General features: G+C 39.8%; 3 protein-coding genes across 4 annotated transcripts; all 3 read right to left on the reverse strand.

The window, feature by feature from the left end:
- Positions 1-10: 10 nt before the first annotated feature.
- Positions 11-2,370, reverse strand: cgas (cyclic GMP-AMP synthase). Its single transcript, XM_036573455.1, has 5 exons — positions 1,667-2,370; positions 1,356-1,575; positions 988-1,248; positions 742-835; positions 11-503 (listed from the first exon to the last, which is right to left on the reverse strand). Exons 1-5 carry the CDS (start codon positions 2,198-2,200, stop codon positions 164-166), a joined length of 1,449 nt encoding a protein of 482 aa, XP_036429348.1. The 5' UTR covers positions 2,201-2,370; the 3' UTR covers positions 11-163.
- A 675-nt stretch (positions 2,371-3,045) lies between these two features.
- On the reverse strand, positions 3,046-7,557 carry eef1a1a (eukaryotic translation elongation factor 1 alpha 1a). Of its 2 annotated transcripts, none has more exons than XM_036574287.1 (8): positions 7,474-7,557; positions 5,973-6,157; positions 5,636-5,815; positions 5,148-5,444; positions 4,837-4,987; positions 4,442-4,698; positions 4,063-4,297; positions 3,046-3,839 (listed from the first exon to the last, which is right to left on the reverse strand). In XM_036574287.1, exons 2-8 carry the CDS (start codon positions 6,114-6,116, stop codon positions 3,715-3,717), a joined length of 1,389 nt encoding a protein of 462 aa, XP_036430180.1. In that variant the 5' UTR covers positions 6,117-6,157; positions 7,474-7,557; the 3' UTR covers positions 3,046-3,714. The 2 variants fall into 2 exon arrangements, with proteins under 2 accessions (XP_036430180.1, XP_036430181.1); XM_036574288.1 differs by having other exon boundaries at positions 5,973-6,154; positions 7,474-7,518.
- Positions 7,558-7,944: 387 nt separating this feature from the next.
- Positions 7,945-20,943, reverse strand: slc17a5 (solute carrier family 17 member 5). The gene is made up of 11 exons (XM_036574289.1): positions 20,799-20,943; positions 15,900-16,093; positions 15,477-15,710; positions 13,948-14,035; positions 13,784-13,870; positions 11,642-11,760; positions 11,353-11,514; positions 10,994-11,126; positions 10,174-10,321; positions 9,986-10,076; positions 7,945-9,353 (listed from the first exon to the last, which is right to left on the reverse strand). Exons 1-11 carry the CDS (start codon positions 20,881-20,883, stop codon positions 9,222-9,224), a joined length of 1,473 nt encoding a protein of 490 aa, XP_036430182.1. The 5' UTR covers positions 20,884-20,943; the 3' UTR covers positions 7,945-9,221.
- Between the last annotated feature and the right edge of the window lie 1,516 nt (positions 20,944-22,459).

Below are 22,459 nucleotides of genomic sequence, written 5' to 3' on the forward strand. Positions count from 1 at the left end.
GACAAATATGTGAATCTAAAAAAAACTTTATTTTCCACTATATGAAAGACACAAAAATAATCTTAAGTAAAATAAAATAATAGATGGACAATTACACTATTACTACACTAAGTACTGAAGTTGTATACATTTATGAAGTACACACATCTGAAGTGAGCTTGACTCAGCGGAACAGAGGAAAACTGTTGTTGCGCTCGTACTCTATGTAGTCGGCCAGTAAGTTGCAGCTTTTTTTGTCTATGCCGGCCGACTTCAGTAGGTTGTGCGAGGGGACGAAGAAGTTGGGCAGCTGTTGTTTCCTCAAGTGCTCTTCGAAGTCGTGGAGGAGCAGCTGGAAGCAGTGGCTGAGTTGGTCAGCAGCCCATTCGCTGTCTTCCACACGGTTTGCACATGCATGGAGCAGGGTGGTCTTGGCATGGTACGAGCACAGCTTAGCTGCCTCCTTTGGGTACTTCTCCTTCAGTCTTTGCACCAGGTACTTCAGCAGCTTCAGACACTGCTTCCTGAAAGAAAACATCAACCACTGATGACTGTTCTCACAGTATTCCTGTATTTCACTCTGAAGGTTTTATACATGTGAATCTTGTGATTAATATTGTATGGTAGTGATGTACAAGGTAACGGTTCATAAAGAAAGTTGCATAACTCTCTTTGTTAGTCAGTGATGCATCCATTAAACTGCCTTGAAAATAAGGCCAGAATGAGTAAAGGTACTTTCAGACTCTGGATTGTAACGGTTACCTGCAGCATGGTCGGGTCTCGCAGCAGGTCTTGGAATGGCCGTGGTTTTTCAATATTTCCTTCTCTACATGTGAAAAGGAGATGCGCCATGCGTCTGTCCAGGAGACACATTTTAGATTTTTAATTTTTCATTTTCTTTCACAACCAGAACTTCTAATAATACCTAAACTCTTTGAAACAAGAAAGTGTCATCTACCATAAATGTATTTATTTACGTATCTGATAGCATTATTTACAGACTCTTACCCTTGGCGATGACCCCGTTTTGTTCTCTTGTGCCTCTGCCCTCGTATTTGGACACCAAATAATAGGGTTTGCGCTTAAGATCCGTTTTCACTTTTTTGCTAAGCCAGTTGTCGATTTTGAATCCGTCCACTGTGAAAGGGGGCCAGCTTGAGCTGTGCACCTCCAGCCCCAGGACAAAGTCCAGAGAGATGAGCAAGTCATCCTTCTTCACCTGCAGGGTCACAGCTGGGCAGCCCTGCTTCTTCCTGTCGACGGTAACATCTGAAAAAAACGAAAACCGCAACATTAAAACCACAAAAACAGGAGACAGGCTGCACAAGGAGCTCAGTTACGCATGCGTACATCTCCACTAACTCATAACAACTTACACGGCAGCTTGGCTGCGGCTTCCTTCACTTTATCCCTGAATTCTTTGAGCATTTCACTGGCCCTGATGGTTTTGTCTTCGTTGAGAAATCTGTCTAAAGGATGTTTCTGATGGCGCTTCATTGCCACGCTGTAGAAGGCGCCGTCCTCTCCGAAAGGCTGGATGTCCACTCTCTCCACGGAGACGGCCAGCATCACGTCGAATTCATCACACTCACAAATCTGGAAATTAGTTAAACGTTAGAGTTGAGAACAAAGATCAAGTCAGTAAAAAGACAAGCACTGTTAGCTAAGAATCTTCAAGATGACTTACTTTAACGTTTTCGTAATGGCTTCCTGTCTTGAGCACCTGGATTCTTTTACACCAGCCCAGACTCGCTTTCACATGTTTATTTATAGCGTCCTGGATGTCATTCACGCATTTCGTCGCCTCGCTTTTCTGATTTTTCCTGATCTTTAACTTTTCAAGGGTGTCCTGGAGAATTCTGGCTGGATCGTCGTCCATGCTGTTACCTTTCTTCGGCGGACTTCTGGGAACTTTTTTCCCCTCTGCACTCTTTGCAGTACATGGCTGGTCGTTAAATGCGCAGAGAGGTTCGCTGGAAGCGGGCGGTCGTGTGTCCCGGGGCTGCGCACCGCGTCTCGCTTTGTTGTCTGCATTTTTCTTTTCCTCTGCCTTTTTCTTTTGCTCCGGCTTTTTCTTCGCCTCCGCGGGTGCTTCCACGTCTGCGCTTCCCCTGCTCTGCTCCTCAGCCTTTGCTAAGCTTTTTCTCCTGCCGGACCCCGGAGCTTTAGCCCCTGGTCTCTCACCTGGCGCCTCATCGACTTTCTTTCCTCTGCCGCTCATCGTGTGTAAAAAAGGAGCTCTTTACTCATTCTGAGCGCTTATAAACCGTCTTGACGTCAGAGGAGGCAAAACCCAGCCTGGGCTCTCCCCGTTCCGCATCTTCGCTTTTTTAATTTTCACTTCTTCCTGATACGAAACGAAAGTATCGTTCCACCGTAACTCCTTTAAGTTTTCATTATTATTATTATTATTTATTATTATTATTATTACTCCCTCCTTCACTAAAGTAGAACCGTGAATATTCCTCCAAACCCCCACCTATCAGTTTACAGGATCATAGATTGTGATACGAGAGTGGAAATAAGTATGTTCAGTGTCACCTCATTTGGCCTCCAACGTTAAATTAGAGGTTGGGTCTGTGGTTTGTTGAATGCAGCGACGGACAGTGGATGTAGTTTCCTTTAGAATTTTACTTGCATGCATTTGTAAATACATGTATGTGCATTTGTTTACATTCATTTACCTAGACCAGGGGTGCCCAGTCTTGCGCCTGGAGATTTACATCCCTGCGTAATTTAGCTGAAACCTACCGTATGCAGGTAAAAAAAAAAAACATTGTGGGCGGCTGGACACTCCAGGATGTAGCTTTCCAAGGCAGGATTGAGCACCCTTGACTAAGGCAGTATCAAACGTTAGGATTTGTTTGAGGCTTACATTGAAGGGCCTCTGGTGACCTCTTCTGGCAAATTGTGGATTAACCATAGGCGAGTGTACTTTAATGTTTAAAACTGTCAGTGTTGCTGAAGAACTGTATTGTAAAATGTTTTCAGTGTCTGTTTTTCTTGATTATTAGGAAAAAGCATTAAGCAAAATTAATTTTGAGGGAAAACAAGTTCAGACATTTGTTACGGTTAGAACATCTTTAATATGACATGAAATATTTTAATACTTTGAACAGTAAGGTGCAGAAGCTAAAGCCAATTAAAAACAAGTGCCTGTGCAGGACCAGCTTTACGCCAATCAAAGTGCTTGGAGGTTCAGTCAGTGCTCCAAAGATTTGCATGCGCCCGATATGGACGATTGGAAAGATTAATTCTTATTTTCCGCTTAGTTTCTTTAAAGCTAAAGTAGTCTAAAAGACTACAACATAAAGTCATTTAAGTTATTAACAGCAGCGGAACTTCTAAACACAGTGAACTGCGAACAAACACTAAAAGCAAGACAACAGTGTGAGAACCAGACTAAAAACTGCACTCCAGAGTTGGAGAGGGCAGGGTAACTTTTCCTCTCAATAATTCTTAATATCACACATGGTGTTAATGGTCATAACCCGAGTGAAAAAATCACATTCTGAATAGTAACAAGCTAATATTACAAACAAGTTTCATAGTATGGATTTAAAACTCAAACAAGTTGTCTTGAGTACTGCTTTGTTAATTCCTTCTGATACTTTTACGATGCATTGGAACAATTAACCAGTCTCTGACAATGGAGTTTAAGCAGCCAATGGGATGGAGCTGGGTGACCTCTGTTCTGCCATATGTGACTCTGGAGTTGGCAGTCAAACACAATATTCATTTGGCCTTCTGAGCTTTCTGAGCAGACTTGGTGACCTTGCCACCGGTCGGAGCCTTCTTCTCAACTCCCTTGATCACACCAACGGCCACAGTCTGACGCATGTCACGCACAGCAAAGCGCCCTGCGAACCACACAGAAGAGTCAGTCGTTCTATCTAATTGCTAATTTTTGGCTTCACAAAGTCACTGAACTGACCAAAATTCCTCTTATTCCTCCACTGGCTGACTGTGTATTATAAAAAATACATATGCACTGTGCATACGAACATTTATTTCATCCTTTAGTAAAGGCTTGATTATTTTACTGCTATGTCAGGAGAAGAGAGCAAGTGACCATACACTCACCAAGAGGAGGATACTCAGAGAAGCTTTCCACACACATAGGCTTTCCAGGGACCATGTCGACAATAGCAGCATCTCCAGACTTCAGGTTCTTGGGATTATCCTCTAGTTTCTTCCCAGAACGACGGTCAATCTTCTCCTTCAGCTCAGCAAACTTGCAGGCAATATGTGCAGTATGGCAATCTAGCACTGGGGCATAACCAGCACTGATCTGCCCTGGGTGGTTCAGGATGATCACCTGATGGGAAAATGCTGACTTCATCAAGTTTGGTCACCCATCAAATGGCATTATTAACACCTGCTATAACAGATGTTTAAACTACCTTTTGAAATGGCATTAATGCTGGGGGTTTCTCATAGCCTTTATAAAGAAGCAACTCACTTGAGCAGTGAAGGTAGCTGCCTCTTGGGGTGGGTCATTCTTGCTGTCCCCAGCAACGTTTCCACGACGAATGTCTTTCACTGAAACGTTTTTGACATTGAAGCCCACATTGTCTCCAGGCAAGGCCTCAGACAGAGCTTCATGATGCATCTCTACAGACTTAACTTCGGTGGTCACATTAACAGGGGCAAAGGTCACCACCATGCCAGGCTTCAGAATGCCAGTCTCCACACGGCCCACAGGGACAGTTCCAATACCTAATAATATATAAAGTTCAGTCACTTTCACCCTATGTGGGTTAACATTTCAACTTCAGTATCATGATGGCAATGCAGGATATATTTTGCTCTACCAACTGATTCAATAATAAATGAAATTCATGCAGAATGCATCACCTCCAATCTTGTAGACATCCTGCAGGGGCAAGCGGAGTGGCTTGTCAGTGGGACGGGTCGGGGGCTGAATGGCATCCAGAGCTTCCAGGAGAGTAGTTCCAGATACACTCCCCTCCTTACGAGTAATCTTCCAACCTTTGAACCAGGTCATCTATAGAAATGACACATTTTATCAGTAATGGTCTTATGTTAATAACAAATGTTCAGGAATGTTGTTCAGGCACAAGACAAAACGGTGGATTGATCTGATGATTCACTCATGATATAGTTTGTTTATGGAAAAGAGCTGTTAGTTCCCTAATCCCACGCACATTGGGGCTGGCCTCCAACATGTTATCACCATTCCAGCCTGAAATTGGAACAAATGCCACAGTTTCTGGGTTGTAGCCAATCTTCTTGATGTAGGTGCTGACTTCCTTCACAATTTCCTCATAGCGCTTCTGGCTGTAGTTGGGCTCTGTGGAGTCCATCTTGTTGATGCCTACAATGAGCTGCTTGACGCCCAGTGTGTAGGCTAGAAGAGCGTGCTCTCTGGTTTGGCCGTTCTTTGAGATACCAGCTTCAAACTCGCCAACACCAGCTGCCACAATCAGTACAGCACAGTCTGCCTGGAGGACAGAGGGAGGAAAAATATCAGAAACATGGTTATTTTAGTGAGACTTATAGCAGTTATCTTATTAATGTATGAGGAATTAATATTTTAAAAAGAAATTACTGACAAAATGTGTATTTCCATATTTGGTGTTAATTTAAAAAAAAAGGAAGAAACAACATGCATTGATTATCGCAAAAGACTTACCTGGGAGGTGCCAGTAATCATGTTCTTGATGAAGTCCCTGTGACCAGGAGCATCAATGATAGTGACGTAGTACTTGCTGGTCTCAAATTTCCAGAGGGAGATGTCAATAGTGATACCACGTTCTCGCTCTGCCTTCAGCTTATCCAACACCCAGGCATACTTAAAAGACCCCTTGCCCATCTAAAACATTTTGGAAGATAACGTAAGAATGCCAGGATTCAATCCAGTGTGTTATATGGGAAAACAAGCATCTTGCATTATGTTAAAGCAGGAATTATTAAAGAAAAATGTTTATTCTAAAAATTTGACAGTTTAGAATTCTATTTAACGGTTTTACCTCAGCAGCCTCTTTCTCAAACTTCTCAATGGTTCTCTTGTCGATCCCACCACACTTGTAGATGAGGTGGCCAGTCGTGGTGGACTTGCCAGAGTCGACATGGCCAATGACCACAATGTTGATGTGGAGCTTCTCCTTTCCCATGGTGGGTTATATTGAGCTTGCCGATGACACTACAAAGCCTGCTGCAGAAAAAGGAACGCAAGTGAACTATTTGATACTACAAATGTAACAAACCATTGTATCACGTTGGTTCAAGCTAAGCAAGTGCAGTTGTGGTTGAAGAAGAATTTCTCAGAATAGATGGACAAATGTGCTGTACTGATTGCAGTATGCTCAAGGAGCCCTCAACAAGAGAATATCCAGTGTCTACAGCACCATGGACAAGGGCAGAAACCAGAGCACACACATGCACGCTGCTCTTTTGCAGTCTGTTTCAGCATGGGTCCATCTTGAATTGGGGTAATGTGGAACACAGCAAACATAAGACTAAAAGCATGTTTTCTTTAACATTTCTTTTGTCGTGTTACTCGTGAGCATGATAGGTGACACCAGGCGGCATGAAGCACAAAAGCCCTTCTTTCTCGAGTCTCTCTGCTCATTATGCTGTCCCACACCCTCCTCTGCTCCTGCCGTCTTGCAAATGCTTGACATCTGCTGGCTTAGTCACACAGCTCGGGCTACACCGGGCTGATGTAACTGGATGAGCATGCTTTCTTCAATACTAGAGAAATCACTAGTCGTGCTGACCTCCATTTTGTAAGGACTATTCCTAGTTAAAAGACTACAGCAGCCATTTGAGATAAAAAGGGATGTACCAGATGTAACGGCTCACTATCTGCTCTTGGTTCCGAGATATAAGACAAAATGCAGAATGAATTGTAACATTTCGTCATACAGCATCATTTCATTCATAATTTATCATACAGCTTAATATTCACTGATTAGGAATTCGCCGCGTTAAGGGTCGATACAGAATTTCACATGACGCTTTCTTGCTGCTTGCTTTAGGAGTAAATGCGTAATGCTGATAGTGCTAGTAGCCTAATTCCCAGCTTAACTTCAGGGGTTAACAGAAGGGCTATTCTTGCCGAGGTTACTTACCTAACAATCGTCTAAAAAGGTTACGAAATGACGCCGCTCGCGACGGGATGCGCTTCAAACGCCTCACTCACTGACCGCTTTATTCGTTTTCATTAATGTCTTCGGTTCTGGAACGTTCTACCACATTAGCTACCGTGTGCAACGCACAGAGACCACTCAGACGTCTGGCGGGGAATTAACGGCACAATCCCTTCATCTGCAGCTGCCGCCATATTCTCTGTCTTACTCTCTCTCATCCCTGACTGGATCTAATACAGTGTCGAATCCGAGCATCAGCATGTTATTTCGCACAGTATGGACTAATTCAAAGCCACAGCTACAGCACTGCCTAAAAAGCATTACACGGCGTCCATTCGTCCCTGTTGGTGTGCGCACAGACGGGGGAGCAGTACTGTACCTGTGCTGGTGCAGAGCCGCGCTGCTGCTGGAGAGACGGACGCGCGTCTGCGCACCGCTTTTATTGCGCACCAGAGCGACTGCGCAGTAGCTACAGCACAGGCGCAGCCACATCACTAACACCAAGCATAGACACTAGGTTACCTTCTGCTCTCCTTAGCTTTGCTGTTAGAAAAAAAAAAAACGACACTGACTATTGTTTAAGATTACTCTAAACAAATGCAGGTATACAGCATGAGTCAGTTTGATGGCATATGCGCAACAGCCACGTACATGATGGCAGACTAAGAACACTGAGGACGGTGGACTGATACTAAAAACTGTTTTGTCCAAAGAATGTGTTATATAAGCTTGTAGAGGACATTACATTCTATTACATGAACAAATACTAAAAGCTCTTGAATTAGGAGCAATTCATCATTTTTTTTATTAATGACCAACACTACATGAACAAATGAGTCCAAACCAGGCATCATCAATAAATGTCCTTTATTTTCTTTGAACAGCTTTTCTGGCCAAAAAGCAATAATACAGATGCAAGAATTTCCTCCTCAATCCCGACAGATGGCTTATATATATACACTGCATCAAAACATTTATACCTGCATTGGGAGGAATTATTTATTTTCCTTGAAGGATTATTTTCTCATAATTCATTCTTACACAGAATTTATTCCTGAGAAATCTGAATTAATGTTTTAAGTAAACAAAAGTAATAAAAAACAAGTAAACAAAATACTCCAATTCCCTTTTTATGGCATCAAATAACAATATAACAATTAGAATGTGAAACAATAGAAAAATCTCAGAAAGCATGTGCGACTGTTTTATAATGTACTAACTGTTTCTACTGTGGAAGCCTGACCATAAGAAATGTTGAGACTAATGAAAAGGGATTTCTGATGAACATAAGGCACAACAGGAAGAAGAAAATAAGGCCCTTAAATCCATCATAGCTTATAGAGTGACACATGAAAGATAGCAATTGTGTTTTATGAGAAGCCTATGTTGTACTTTTAAAAACACAGAAGAGGAAAACTCATTCAAATTGATTCCCAAGATGCTTCAAAAGATTACAGTCTGTAACATTAAGAATTCACTATCTTAACAGATCTGGCTATGTACATATTGAAGTCAATGGAATGAAGGTGTGTTAAAGGACCATATTCCCACCATCTTCACAATGCTTACAGCTGGCACTTAATAATTCTAAATAGAAATAGAATGATGTGTCTAACTTATCAGTCAGTTGATAAAAGGACTGTGGAGTGTTACTACGGTGGAAAAAAAGCAACACCTGCAAGTTTTCTGTAGATAATGTCCATTACAGTCATTTACATGTAAAACATTACTACTGCACTTTGTTATTGAAAGTGCAAATGAAGAATGGGCATTTGAATGTCCTCCTTGAATATGTAATCAGAGGTGTATTATTAACATGGATAAGCTTGTTAGTTGGTTATCATTGTGGCTACTTACAAGTGAAATAACAGACAACATGACTTATAAGAGCATCATTTTACCTAGAACAGGTTTGCTTAACAGCCAAATGAACTGAACAAAAAAGGACATGGCATTAAATTGGTGTTGCTGGAAGCCCATTTTAGAGGTAAACTTCACTAGAGAAGTTTACTGAAAAAAAAATTAACATTAAATCAGTTGTGCTGAAGATTTCAAATGGAATCATCTGAATTAAGTCCACTGAAGTCTTAAACATTTTCCCACTTAGTACCTAAAAGAAGTCTTCTTTCACTGTATATGCACTCTGTGGACTGCCCAGGGCTGTACTGTACCTTTACCAAACAGTGTGTAAAAGAGAGCTCCAAACAGATTTATCCCAGCTGAGATGAAGAAAACTGTTCGCCACTCTAAAATGGTGTTCTAAAAATAAAATAAATACATAACCTAAACATAGATTCCAGTGACAATGCTGTAAAGACTTTGTTGCATGAGATAAATATAATTATTACTTTGATCTGAGCACTTAAGGACACACAAGAAAGGTTCTTGGCAGGGAGCACTTCACATCAGTTAATAGGAAAGGTCAACACAACTGGACAAGATCATGTTTGGCTATTATGTTAGATCACTGGGGCTCAGCACCACCAGTACAGACTGATATTACTGCTAAAACTGCATGCTGCATGATTTGTTGAAGTTTTGCATTCTGCGTTTTTTGAACACTGCTAAGTTTAGGCCTGTTGCCTAAATCCTATATCTTAAAACACACTAGCCATTTGACATCACTATACACACTATACTGTACAGGGATGTGTCCTATTCTGATTTCTTTTTAGGCCAATTGTTATTTTCATATTTTATTTAACTCAGAGCAAACACTATGCAGGCTAAATGAAAACATGGGTGCATAGGCTAATTGCTTGTTTGGAGCAAAACTCTGCTGATTCTGACTGTACATCCCTTCTATGCATATCCCTTCTGCAGTGTAATCTCTTGAGGAAATTTGACCATAATGATACAGGAAGTACAGAGGGAAAAAAAAAAAGACTTACAGATTTGGTCAGTGATCTTGCTATCACAGGACCCACCATGCCTGGTATAGTTGCAAAGGAGTTTGTGATTCCAAGTAAAATTCCAGCATATCTGAGGAGAGAATGTTAACAGTACTGAAAATATATTACATACCTTTAAACAACTTCATTGTTGCTTCTAAAAAAGAATTTTGCAAATACAGCCTTACGATGGCGCAATGTCTAGATGGTTGATGTTAAAGCCGGATGCTGAGAAGCCACCCAGAGATGAAGAGACGGTGAGGAAAATAACAGCCATGATGTAATTACAGTTAGTGTACCCTGCTGCTACCAGGAACACAGCGGGCCCCATCATGCCTGAAACAGAGAATGCAGAGGTTTGTAACCAAGATCTACCTGATGATGCATAATAGTTTGTAACAAAGATCATGTCATATGACAGACGACTTTACTGCAATAAAAAGATAATTACAGAAACATGTTAACATAAGATATTCACTTGAAATGGTGGCTTCTAAACTCACACACTGAAACTGCATTTTTGCATGCAATAACAATGCAAACTTTCAATCAATGCCACATTTTGTATTTCTATGTAGAAGAGGACATCATTTATAACTTGAATTTGATGAAAAGGTATTGTTGTGCATGTACTATTGTTTTGCCATGTTTTTGTCATTGAAAGAAACAGGAAACTTAAGCATGTCAATACAGAATATAAATCGAATTATTTTATTTCTATATATTTACTTGCGTGTGTGTGTGTGTGTGTGTGTATATATATATATATACACACACACACACACACACACACACACACACACACACACACACACGCCAGTATAATAACAGTAATAAACCTAAATGTCAAGGGTCATATTCTCATTAACGTTCCAACAATAAAAGTGAAAGACAACATCTCAACATCTGGAATTTCCCTAATCTTCCTGCGATGGCATCATGCTCTTCTTCACAGCACCACTCACTCTCACAAACAAACAGCTCTGTGGGGGATTATAAATTGCTCACCTATGATAGTAAAGGCCTTGCGTACAATAACAGTGCGAAAGAGGCAGGTCTCCCTCAGGTAGTCTGCCAACTGGCCTCCTCCCATTGACAATAACCAGCAGCCCAAGTAAGGCAGAGCAGAGAGCATCCCATTCTAAAATAACACAAACCAAGTTAAAACATTTTAAAGGATGACAGTTCAATTTATAAATTGACCTTTGGGCTTTGACAGTGAGATGTATCCACTGTTTGCACAGCTCACTGTGCACAGCTCATAAGCACCCATGTGCAGCCATTCAAACTGAAATGGGCAGCATCCTTTATGAATTACATATTATCATCCCATAAGCATGGAGGAGTCTTAAGTATTTTACACCAACCTGCTTAATGCTGAAGCCCAGTATGTCATTCATGTAGGTGGGCAAGAGAGTGAGTAATGTGTAGAATGTCCAGTTGTAAGAGAAATGCGCAACAACTATGGCCCATAATGGCACAGATGTGAGGATGGATGTCCATGGTATGTAGTCTGAGGTTGGAGAAAGCTGCAGCAGAAAGACAAATGAATGGTTACAATGTGCATACATAGTATATCAACTGTTGCATTAACTAACGAGTTCCATCCATTCAGAACAGGGATTAAAAAATATGTCTGACAGAAAAAATGACTACCTCATTTTTTAAAGAGGCTGTTATGTAGGTCCTCTCCGTCTCAGATATTCTCCTGTGTGAACTAGGACTGTTGCTGACCAGAAAAGCCCACAGGATAAACCACAGAAGACCAACAGCTCCTGCAAAAACAGAAATGAATCAGATGGAAAAATAATACAATGCAACCAGAATACACACTGAATTAATGAAATAAATGTATGATCTTGCGTTTTGCATATAGTCAGAATGAAATCTCCAAAATGCTTTACAGGAGGAGGAAAAAACATTCTTAACTTTGAATGGAAGTTGTTGAATTGTAATGTGAAGTTATCCTGAACTTCTATATGTCCATTTTGTGTTCACATTGTATATAAATATAGATACACAAAGTTTTGTTCTGACAACAGCTCTATTTTGGGCCATTTCTTTTGGTTTATTCCTAATGAAATTTACACACAATGTAAAAGGTAACAGGCTGAAAAATGGCAAAAATAGAGATACAAGGTTTTGTTCAGACTGCAGTAAGGTGTGTGTGTGTTTAAAAATAAATAAATGGAGATGCAATGATTTGTTGCAGTAGCTATATATATATATATATATATATATATACACACACACACAGTGCCTCCAAGTAGTATTCAACCCCCTGCAGATTTTGCAGGTCTACACATTTGGAGTTAACTTAGCATTGTGAAATTTGGACTGTAGATGGGCAAAAAAGAATGTTATTCCTCTGTTTATTAATTTTTTAAAATTTCGCAAAGTTTATCAGAGGGGCAATTGTTATTCAACCCCTCAAACCACCAGAATTCTGTTTGGTTCCCTCAAGTATTAAGAAGTAATTGAGGCATTAAGAACATTGAGCTTCACATGCTTGGATTAATTATCTGGTTTTTCCCACCTTTTCTGACTATAAAAGCCCCTCCCCAATCAAGTGAACAGCACTCATACATAGTCAACATGGGAAAGACTAAGGAGCGTTCCAAGGCCATCAGAGACAAAATCATGGAGGGTCACAAGGCTGGCAAGGGGTACAAAACCCTTTCCAAGGAGTTGGGCCTACCTGTCTCCACCATTGGGAGCATCATCCGGAAGTGGAAGGTTTATGGAACTACTGTTAACCTTCCATGGCCTGGACAGCCTTTCTAAGATTCCTCCCGTGCCGAGGCCAGGCTTGTCCGAACGGTCAAGGCTGACCCAAGGACAACAAGGAGGGAGCTCCGGGAAGATCTCATGGTGGTGGGGACATTGGTTTCAATAAATACCATAAGTAACATACTCCACCGCAATGGTCTCCTTTCCAGGCAAGCCCGTAAGGTACCTTTACTTTCAAAGTGTCATGTCAAGGCCCGTCTAAAGTTTGCTCATGATCACTTGGAGGACTCTGAGGCAGACTGGTTCAAGGTTCTCTGGTCTGATGAGACCAAGATCGAGGTCTTTGGTGCCAACCACACCCGGGGCGTTTGGCGAGAGGATGGCACTGCATACGACCCCAAGAATACCATCCCTACAGTCAAGCATGACTGGTGGCAGCATCATGCTGTGGGGCTGCTTCTCAGCCAAGGGGCCTGGCCATCTGGTCCGCATCCACGGAAAGATGGATAGCACCGCCTACCTGGAGATTTTGGCCAAAAACCTCCGCTCCTCCATCAAGGATCTTAAGATGGGTCGTCATTTCATCTTCCAACAGGACAATGACCCCAAGCACACGGCCAAGAAAACCAAGGCCTGGTTTAAGAAGGAAAAGATCAAGGTGTTGCAGTGGCCTAGTCAGTCTCCTGACCTTAACCCAATAGAAAACTTGTGGAAGGAGCTCCACAAGAGATGCCGAAAGAACCTAGACAACTTGGAGAAGATCTGCATGGAGGAGTGGGCCAAGATTACTCCAGAGACCTGTGCCGGCCTGATTAGGTCTTATAAAAAACGATTAATAGCTGTAATTGCAAACAAGGGTTATTCCACAAAATATTAAACCTAGGGGTTGAATAATAATTGATCCTGTTTTTAATATTTAGGCATTTGTTAATAAGTGCTACTTTTGTTCAAAGTTTGAAGGCTCTAACTTATTTGCAACTTGTTGAATTTGCAAAATCTGCAGGGGGTTGAATACTACTTGGAGACACTGTGTATATATATGTTTCCAAAACACAAAACAAGCCTTACCAAAAATGTAGAAAACATATGTCCAGTCCAAGTAAAAACATATCTGGCCAGACAAGGGGAGGGCTACCACAGTGCCAAGCTGGGCACCTAAAAGACAATTTAACTTCTTTTAGACAAACTGTTAAGCACCTTAAAGACATTAATTGTTACAGGTCATGTTGTACCTGCGTAAGAGATGGTGAGCAGTCGACTTCTTTCCAGTGGTGGGGCCCAAGATGCCCACATAGCATGCATAGCAGGAAATGTCACTCCCTGATCATCCACAGAATGCACAGAATTAGAATTAATATTTTTTCTCTCTACTTGAATGTTTATATACAGTGCTCTCCAAATTATTGACATTCCTGGTAAACATGAGTGAAATGGGCTGTAAAAAACATTCTTTTTTGTAATATTTTGATCTTTCATTCAAAATAATATTTTTTTTTATTAATTAAGAATACAAAATAATGTTTTTACAGCCCATTTTGCTCATGTTTACCAGATCAAAAGAACAAAAAAAACTTTTTTTTCTTTTGATCTTTGATTCAAAATACCAACAAAAATCTAAGCGTTATTTGATTTTTTTATTTGCACAATTACTGACAGAAAAAAAATCTCATCATGAAAATATTTTTATATAATATATTCAAAGATTTTTAATATTTAAGTTTGCTGGCTGGGGTTTTGTTTTAATATCTGCTGGTACTTGATGGAGTCTGTGACACAATGTATGTGAATAAACTGTCCAGGGCTTTTAGAAGAAAAACAGACCCAAAACATCACAGATACACCACCATACTGAGGTACTTTTCTATATGGCTATCTTTGTGTCTAGGCCAAACCCACCTCTGGTGTTTGTTGCCAAAAAGCTCTATTTTGGTCTCAACTTACAAACATGGTCCCACTGAAAGTTCCAATTACTTCTGGCAAATTGTTTGTTGGTCCTTGAAAGCAGAGGCTTTCTTCTGGCAACCGTCCCAAACAACTTGAGGTTTTATAGGTGGCGTTTGATCGTAGTTTGGGAGACATTCTGACTCCAAGGCCTAACTAGGGTCTGCAATTCACCAGCTATGATCCTTGGAGATTTTTTGGCCACTCAAACCATCCTCCTCAGTGTGCATGGGGGTCACTATAGACATACGTCCTCTTCCCAGCAGATTCTTAACATCTCCAGTTGCTTTAAAATTCTTAACTATTGCCCTGTGGAAATGGGAATTTTCAATTATTTAACTTTTTTTCTTTTAGCCATTTCCTGGATTGAGCAGTTCAACAACATTTGGTTGCACATCATTGCTGTATTCTCTTGTCTTTCTCATAGTGATGGATGACTCAGGGCATTTGGCCTGTGTCATCTCATATTTATATCATAATATCTATATCATATATCATTATAAATACATAAATATGAATGAGATTATATTTCAATTAGATTTCACTCAGAAGATTGGATTTAAATAAGATATAGGTTTATTTCTTTCAACCATTGTACTTTAAATAAAGGTTAGATTTTTGCTAATATTTTGAATGAAAGATGGAAAGAAAAACCAATACTGAATGTTTTTTATAGTCCTATTGTTCTTATGTTGACCAGGAGTGTCAATATTTGTGGAGGGCACTGTATATACTTACAGAGCATAGCACAGTCTGGGCCAAACAAGCTAATGTCTGTACACAAACACACACACTCTCAATTCAAAAGAAGGAACGTTACCTCCCCTATGCCCTCCAACACCCTGACTGCGATGAGGTAGCCAGCACCCAAGTCTGCAGCCACAGGAGTGAGCAGAGTGAAGATCACAGTTCCCAGGATACCAAAGCCCAGCAGCCACTTAGCACCATACTTGCGTGCCAGGTAGCCACCTGGTATCTGAGTGATTATGTAGCCATAAAAGAAGGAGCCCAGGATCCAGCCCTGAGTCTCCGAGTCCCAGTCATACACGCTGGCCTGAGGAGGGTGAACATATCATTGTGTACTTCACACTTTTTAAAGAGTGTCATCACATACTGACATCTATGACTGCAAACTAAAATAAAATCAAGGTGAATTTGGATACCACAGCATATTTCTAAACTCTTTTTAAGACTAGTATAATTGACTTTTTAAGAAAATGTTTTAGTAAAAAACAGTTCTTACTGTGTGGTTGTGTTTGGGGCGTGCAGGACTGCTGTGCCTTGGGCAGACGGAGTCATTGGCACCACTGCTGCTGCTGCTACTGTTTAGCATGTCCACCATTGCCACACTAAGATTCACCCTCAGTGCATATGCCACAAAGAACCCATAACAGGACAGTATGGCAAGGCCATAGCGTGAAGAGCAGAGCACCGGAGCTGTGGGAACAAAGGAACACGTATAAAGCATAAGCTTGCGATGAATGTTGTGTAGTGCATAGAAATATGCAGACTGATACATACTGCTACCTTTGAACATCAGTGCCCCTGTGTTGTGTACACTAACTGCATGACTGTAGCAGAGACCACAGACACGCCTTCGCTAACTGACTGCCAACTCATTCTTAGAACATTATTGCAGTGTAGACTACATTTTGCAATGCAAACTAATCCCATTGGTGTAGATACACAGTTCAAACAAGCGGTGTCTTGAAGATTCTCGGAAACTGAAGAGACGAAAACTGAAACGTTGAAGGATTTAAACACTTACATAGTTAAAACAAATGAGACACCCATTGTATGTCACTGTGTGGAGGTTAATTTAATGGCAGGTTTACATGAGACAATCAAAATTTACGGTTTAGATATGATTGTACAAAATTTTGAGCTTTATATGTGAAATTAAACAAAACATTAAGACATTAGCAACAGGAAATGCATAGCTAAAATTGTTGTTCCTAAGTATATTTGACCAAAAATATCATCTTTGTATGACTTGTGAGCTGTAATGTACAGTAAATGAGCACTCTTGTGAACTTGGTTAGTGAAGTAAGTAATGTGAGTCAGGTGCACTCACACTATCTGAACGCTGCTACACTTGTACCAAAATGTGAAAGTATAATTATGCATGATGCAATGTGCTAAAATACCAGGTGGATTTTATATTAATAGTATTTAATTTTAATTAATATATTAATTATATTAATTTGAAAGCACTTGATTTGATTCAAGTTATTTAAATAGAAAACACCATAAATAATTATGTTGCAAAAGTACTAGAAATATGTTAGTGTGTTTCATATGTTCCTTTAGCCCACACTGCGTGAGCTTCAGGTTTGGAAAAAACAACAACAAAAAAAAAACAAACAAAAAAAAACAGCCATCACCCAATTCTGCTGCAAAGAAATCAGAATTGGCTATAAAAATTCATGATCAGTGCATCTGTCATTCTTTTTTTCTGTTCAACAATTCATATAACAATATATATATTTTATTCAATATTGTAATTTTGTACTATACACATGTAATATGTATAACAATATGAATAGCAATACGTTAACAGCACAACACTGACAATTGTCACTATTCCCTTTATACAGTGGCATCCAAAAGTCTATGCACTATTTTTAAGTCACTATTTAAACGTAGGCACATTTGTGACACTGGCCATCTTAAGGCCTTTGTACAATAAGATCAGATATTTGAAAAGTTTAATCTCTTCCATTGAAGCCCATGTTTGGACGGCTCTCAGGAGGATCTGATCTGCTCGTCAGAAGCTTTTGCACAAACTTGTAGAGACCATGCCAGCTCGAGTGCATGCTGTCATTAAAGCAAAAGGGTTACATACCAAATACTAAGAAATTCAAATTTCTTTTCACTCAAATTGTTTACTGATTTAGCACCCTAAATGAGGCATGTATTGATACTACTACTGAATAATAGAATTACCGTCTTAAGTTTCTTAAATAAGGGTGCGCTCCTGTATCCACCCAGCACATGCGCCAGTTGTGCCACGTTGGGTGCGGTTTCCATTCCATTCATAAGCAGCACATAATCTGTATGCTGTTATTGGTGCCTGAAAGCTCCAGCGAGAGCTCAGTTGTCTCCTATCATAACAAACACCAAACAGGAAACAATGGCGAACCCTGGCAAAGAACAGTAAAACTGAAATACTTACTGAACCTAACACTTTCTGAAAGTGTCAATTCATCCTCAACAAGGACAGCTGCAACAGTGTCTAGTGACATTATTTTAACTGTAGATAGGTTATGCAACAATTTATGTAAGAACCAGTATAAGCCCTGTTGACCCTGGCTATTGAACTTTACGTTGGTAACAATCTGGATGGCCTGGAGAATATGATGTCCATAATTTCTATAAACAGTAGACTCAGTAGACTCTTTAGGCCACAATACACGTTTCCTCTGTGCATCAGTCCATTTCAGATGTGCTTGAGACCAGAGAAACTGGCAGTGTTTCTTAACATTGCTTCCACTGTGCATAGTACAATCTTAATTTGCACTTATGGATACAAAGTTGTGAGACTCTGTCCATCTTTGATCATAAAGAACTAGGTCTGCCCTGAATGATCCCTTTATACCCAAGCATGGTTGCAGCACCTGTTTAACTTGTTTTGGGAATGCGCTGCAGGCATTAGTCGTTTCAAAATGAGCATATATTTACAAAAGTAATGAAGCTGATACGGTAAAAGACTATCTTGTCATTGTACTGTTATCATATAAATAAAGGTCAAAGTGAAGTTACAAATCATTTCTTTTTGTTTTATTTGCATTTCACATAGGGTCCTTTTTTGTTATGTAGGTTTATAGGTTGTTCCTATTCTGGCCACCCATATGGTGACCTGTGCAGCTCACACTAAATTTCACAGATGGATATTATTCAACACATGTTTTAATCATTACTAAGGAAGGGTTTTTCCTTGGCAAAGTGCTGCTCTTTATAAAATGCTAGGCAGCTGATGGTAGTTTGACACTGGGGGATCATTTGGACAAAGCAAAGCAGTAGCTAAACAGTGCCTAATGACCAAATCTAGATCAAATGACACCAGACCAGACCAGTTCAGCAGCGAAGGACCACCAGCACACCATGGTGGACTGACATCTTCCCAGGTCCTCAGGTCTTGTACGATAACTATATCTTGGCCCATCTTATAAATAAGCTAACTTGGGTAGGTTTACACAGACATAAACCACCTAACATTTTTCTAAAAAACAAATGATTTAATGATAGGAGGAGGCTGACATCACTTTACCTACTTCCCAGAATTCAGTAAGAAAAGAACACAGACTCCTCGTTACTGACACTCCTCTTCTCTCATGATAAAGGAATAACATAACCATCACGCTCCTATAAACACGAGTGAGCCTTGTTGAAAATCATGTGACTGTGTTGTTCAGAAGTACATTAAAGGTAGTTTAGGCCACAGCTGTGTGCTTCTTCTACAGCTCACTGGCTGTTAGCAACAAGCTCTTCCCAGTCTGCTAGGCTATGTAAGTTAGAGGACAAATATGGCTATGATTAGTAACAAAACATTTGATCAGATCAGTCTTCATTTAATACTGACGAGCCTTTTTCTTCAATTTAAATTTATTCTTTTTTATTTTTAGCACTAACAGTTACTTTTCTACTTTTCATGTTTGTGGTTGCCAAAGTAAGGCTAGCAATATTCTCAGAGTCCCTAAAGAGTTCTCTTAAATGGGAAGCTAAAGCGGCCAGGGTTCTGACGAATTGTGCTACCTTGTTGAAATGTCCTACTGTACTGCATATTTTTAGGCAGCTCTCTACATAAAACTGTAGCTAGGATATTTTGATGGCCTATATGACCCAATCAGAAAATGCTACCAGCACTGAATTCTATAAGTACAACAATTTGATAGCCTAAATTTCTTTATCAGAAAACGTTATGAGCATTAAAATAATAATTAGAATTTTTTGCTCATCTAAAATCACCTTATCAGGGGCTATAATAATATTAAGCTGAGTCTGTACTGAATTAACATTAAAAAACACAATAAAACGTTTAAAACATTAGGTTAGTACGCTATAGTAATGATATGCGCATGCTCAGTAGGACCACTCGATAGGTAGGACATTCTTAGAACACCGGTATACGTTTATAATTAACAATCTTCACGAGGAATTGAAAAAAGAAATCAATGAAACGTCGTTAGATAATATTCAAACATTAGTAATTCAAAGAGTAGTTAATTGTACTATGATTTAACCTGCCTACAAGTGTTCTACTGTGTGCATGTTAAAGGATAACAGTACAGGTAATAACTGTACTGTGTACAATGCGGATGTGTTCACACCCTTCTCAGTCCTCACTGCTGTTTTCATGCCTAAATTAACATAATTAGTAATACACAACATGTAAGCAGTTGTTAAAGGCTTGCATGCTGAACAAACACACGCACAGAAATATGACTTAACGATAGTTTAATTCCTCTCGTGCTGAAGCTGCAGTGCGGGATTAACATGAACCGCCTGACCAGAGAAACTGTAAAGGTCTGCAGTGCAGCTTCCTGTCCCGTGACATCGAGCTGAGTGTCGTTGGAAAGCTGTAGTCAAACACTGATTCGAGGGACGATCTCTATTAAAGAAACATCATGACTAGGTCAGCTGACAGCCTAGTGTACAGCGACGAACTAATCTTGCAGTGAAAATATTTAAGACTCCCTAGGTTTGGAAATATTTTGGCCACATTCTGAATTGATTAAATACGTAACGGTTACGATTTTGCAGGTCGTATACGAAAAGTGTGTGACGTGCTGTACAGTTTGGTCTGAAAGTCAATATTACACAAACGACTTATATACAACTACTTAACGCTAATTTAGCTAGCTAACGTTATCCAGCTAGCTAGCTAGTTCCTCCACAGTGGGAATAAATCGACGGAACAGATAGTAGAATTATATGTTGTCAGTGACACTGACAGAGGACAAAAATATACACAGAAATGGAAAAGCAGAAATAAAATGTGAAAAACTGTCTAGACTGGACACCTAATCTAGTTAAACCGCCTATTGTTTTGCTGTGCGCTGACGTTAACGTTACCTATTCCGCTAACCAGCTACTAAAATGAGTTCCCATGTTAAAGAACACATTCAAACATAATATTCACCTCTTTTTATGTCATCGTCCTGTTTTCGATGGAGCAGAGGCTGCTCATAATCATCGGTTTCTGAATCCGATGCTGACTGCTTCATGGTGCATCTGCAGCCTGCTGAGACAACTGTTTACTCTCCACTGTTCAGCCGCACATCGGCGTCTCACTGCCGCTCCCGGCACTTTCAAAATAAAAGTCATATGGGCAGCACGGGTTTGTGTTCAGAAGGTTTTGAAATCGGAATTATTATTTGCCGAACCAAAGTGTAACACAACAACAAGCTTAAAATCAAAATTTAATAAATCTCAAGGGATGAGGAAACGTCTGCATTAGACATTTCCCTCTTCGTTGGCTATATCACACCTGAACGCCAAAATCTGGGTATTCAGAGGAATTATCTAACCTATCAATAAAATTAATTAATTAATTTATTTATTTATTTATTTATTCATTCATTCATTTATGTATTTATGTACTTATTAGCACAGCACTGGCCTTTTACGCTATGAAATAAAAACAGCTGATTTTCCCTTGCGTTGACATTTCAGGCACTACAAATACCACTAGATGGAGCCACATCTCTCCAGCAAACCATTAACCAATAAATCACCCTCATAATTTCACGGGAAGTGCCTTCCCTGGAGGATGAGTTTGAAAAGAAACGAAGAAAAGAAGTTGATGTGTTTATGTGAAATAAAGGTGTGTGGTTTAGTCAGTATTTCTAAGGATTTGATTTTCCATTTACTTGCCTTCACATACAAAAACAATGGAAAAACATAAAAAAGCGAACAAAAACCTTTTCTTCCTTTCCTAGTCAACGAAATCCAGCCCACCGCTGTTCTGGGGGGTGCTGTTGGCTTGTTTCCCCCTAGAGTCAGTGGCCAATGACATAAGAAGAAATGTGCTCTCAAAGGACAAGGAAAAAATAAATAAATAAAAAACTCACGCCACTCCCTTTTCTTCCCTTTTTGTGTCCCCCTCCAAACACACTGCATACTGTCTTTGCTTCTGCTTCATGCTATCAAGTATTTCTTCAACTTCAGCTTCTTCAGTCCTGCAGCTCTATCACAGCTATTCTGACAGCTGTGTGAGTGTCATTGATTATATATATATATATATATATATATATATATATATATATATATATATACACATACACATATATACAGCTGTCAGATATATATCACATATGAAATATAAACGAGGATCTTAATCTTAAATACAGAGTGCACTGAAGACTTTTAGACTTGCATAGGTCAAACCAATAATTATACATGGCAAAGGTAGCCAAATGATTCACACACCAAAATGCCCCCCACTCCACAACCCCCAACAAAAGAAAAAAAAATGAACAATTTCACACCTGAGGAATAAAGTTTCTCTTTATTTGCCAGACACGGTGCTTTTTTGGCATGAGTCATTTGCTTTTGTCATTTATAAATATTTTCATAAAATCAGAAACGCCTAAACAAACTTAACCCTCCTTTTAAGTTGCGGGTCAGATTTACCCACAACATAACAGGCAAATACAGGAAAATATTTATAATCATTTTTGGAGCATGAAAACTTCTCTGCTGGATTTATGGCTCATTTAGTGTGATTTGAATTGGAAGGGTCAGTTTGACCCAGAACAGAAAAACCTGAATAAACCAAATATTGATTAAACTGACAGTAAT

The sequence above is a fragment of the Colossoma macropomum genome, unplaced genomic scaffold, assembly GCF_904425465.1.
Source record: "Colossoma macropomum unplaced genomic scaffold, Colossoma_macropomum, whole genome shotgun sequence".
NCBI classification, from domain to species: Eukaryota; Metazoa; Chordata; class Actinopteri; order Characiformes; family Serrasalmidae; genus Colossoma; species Colossoma macropomum.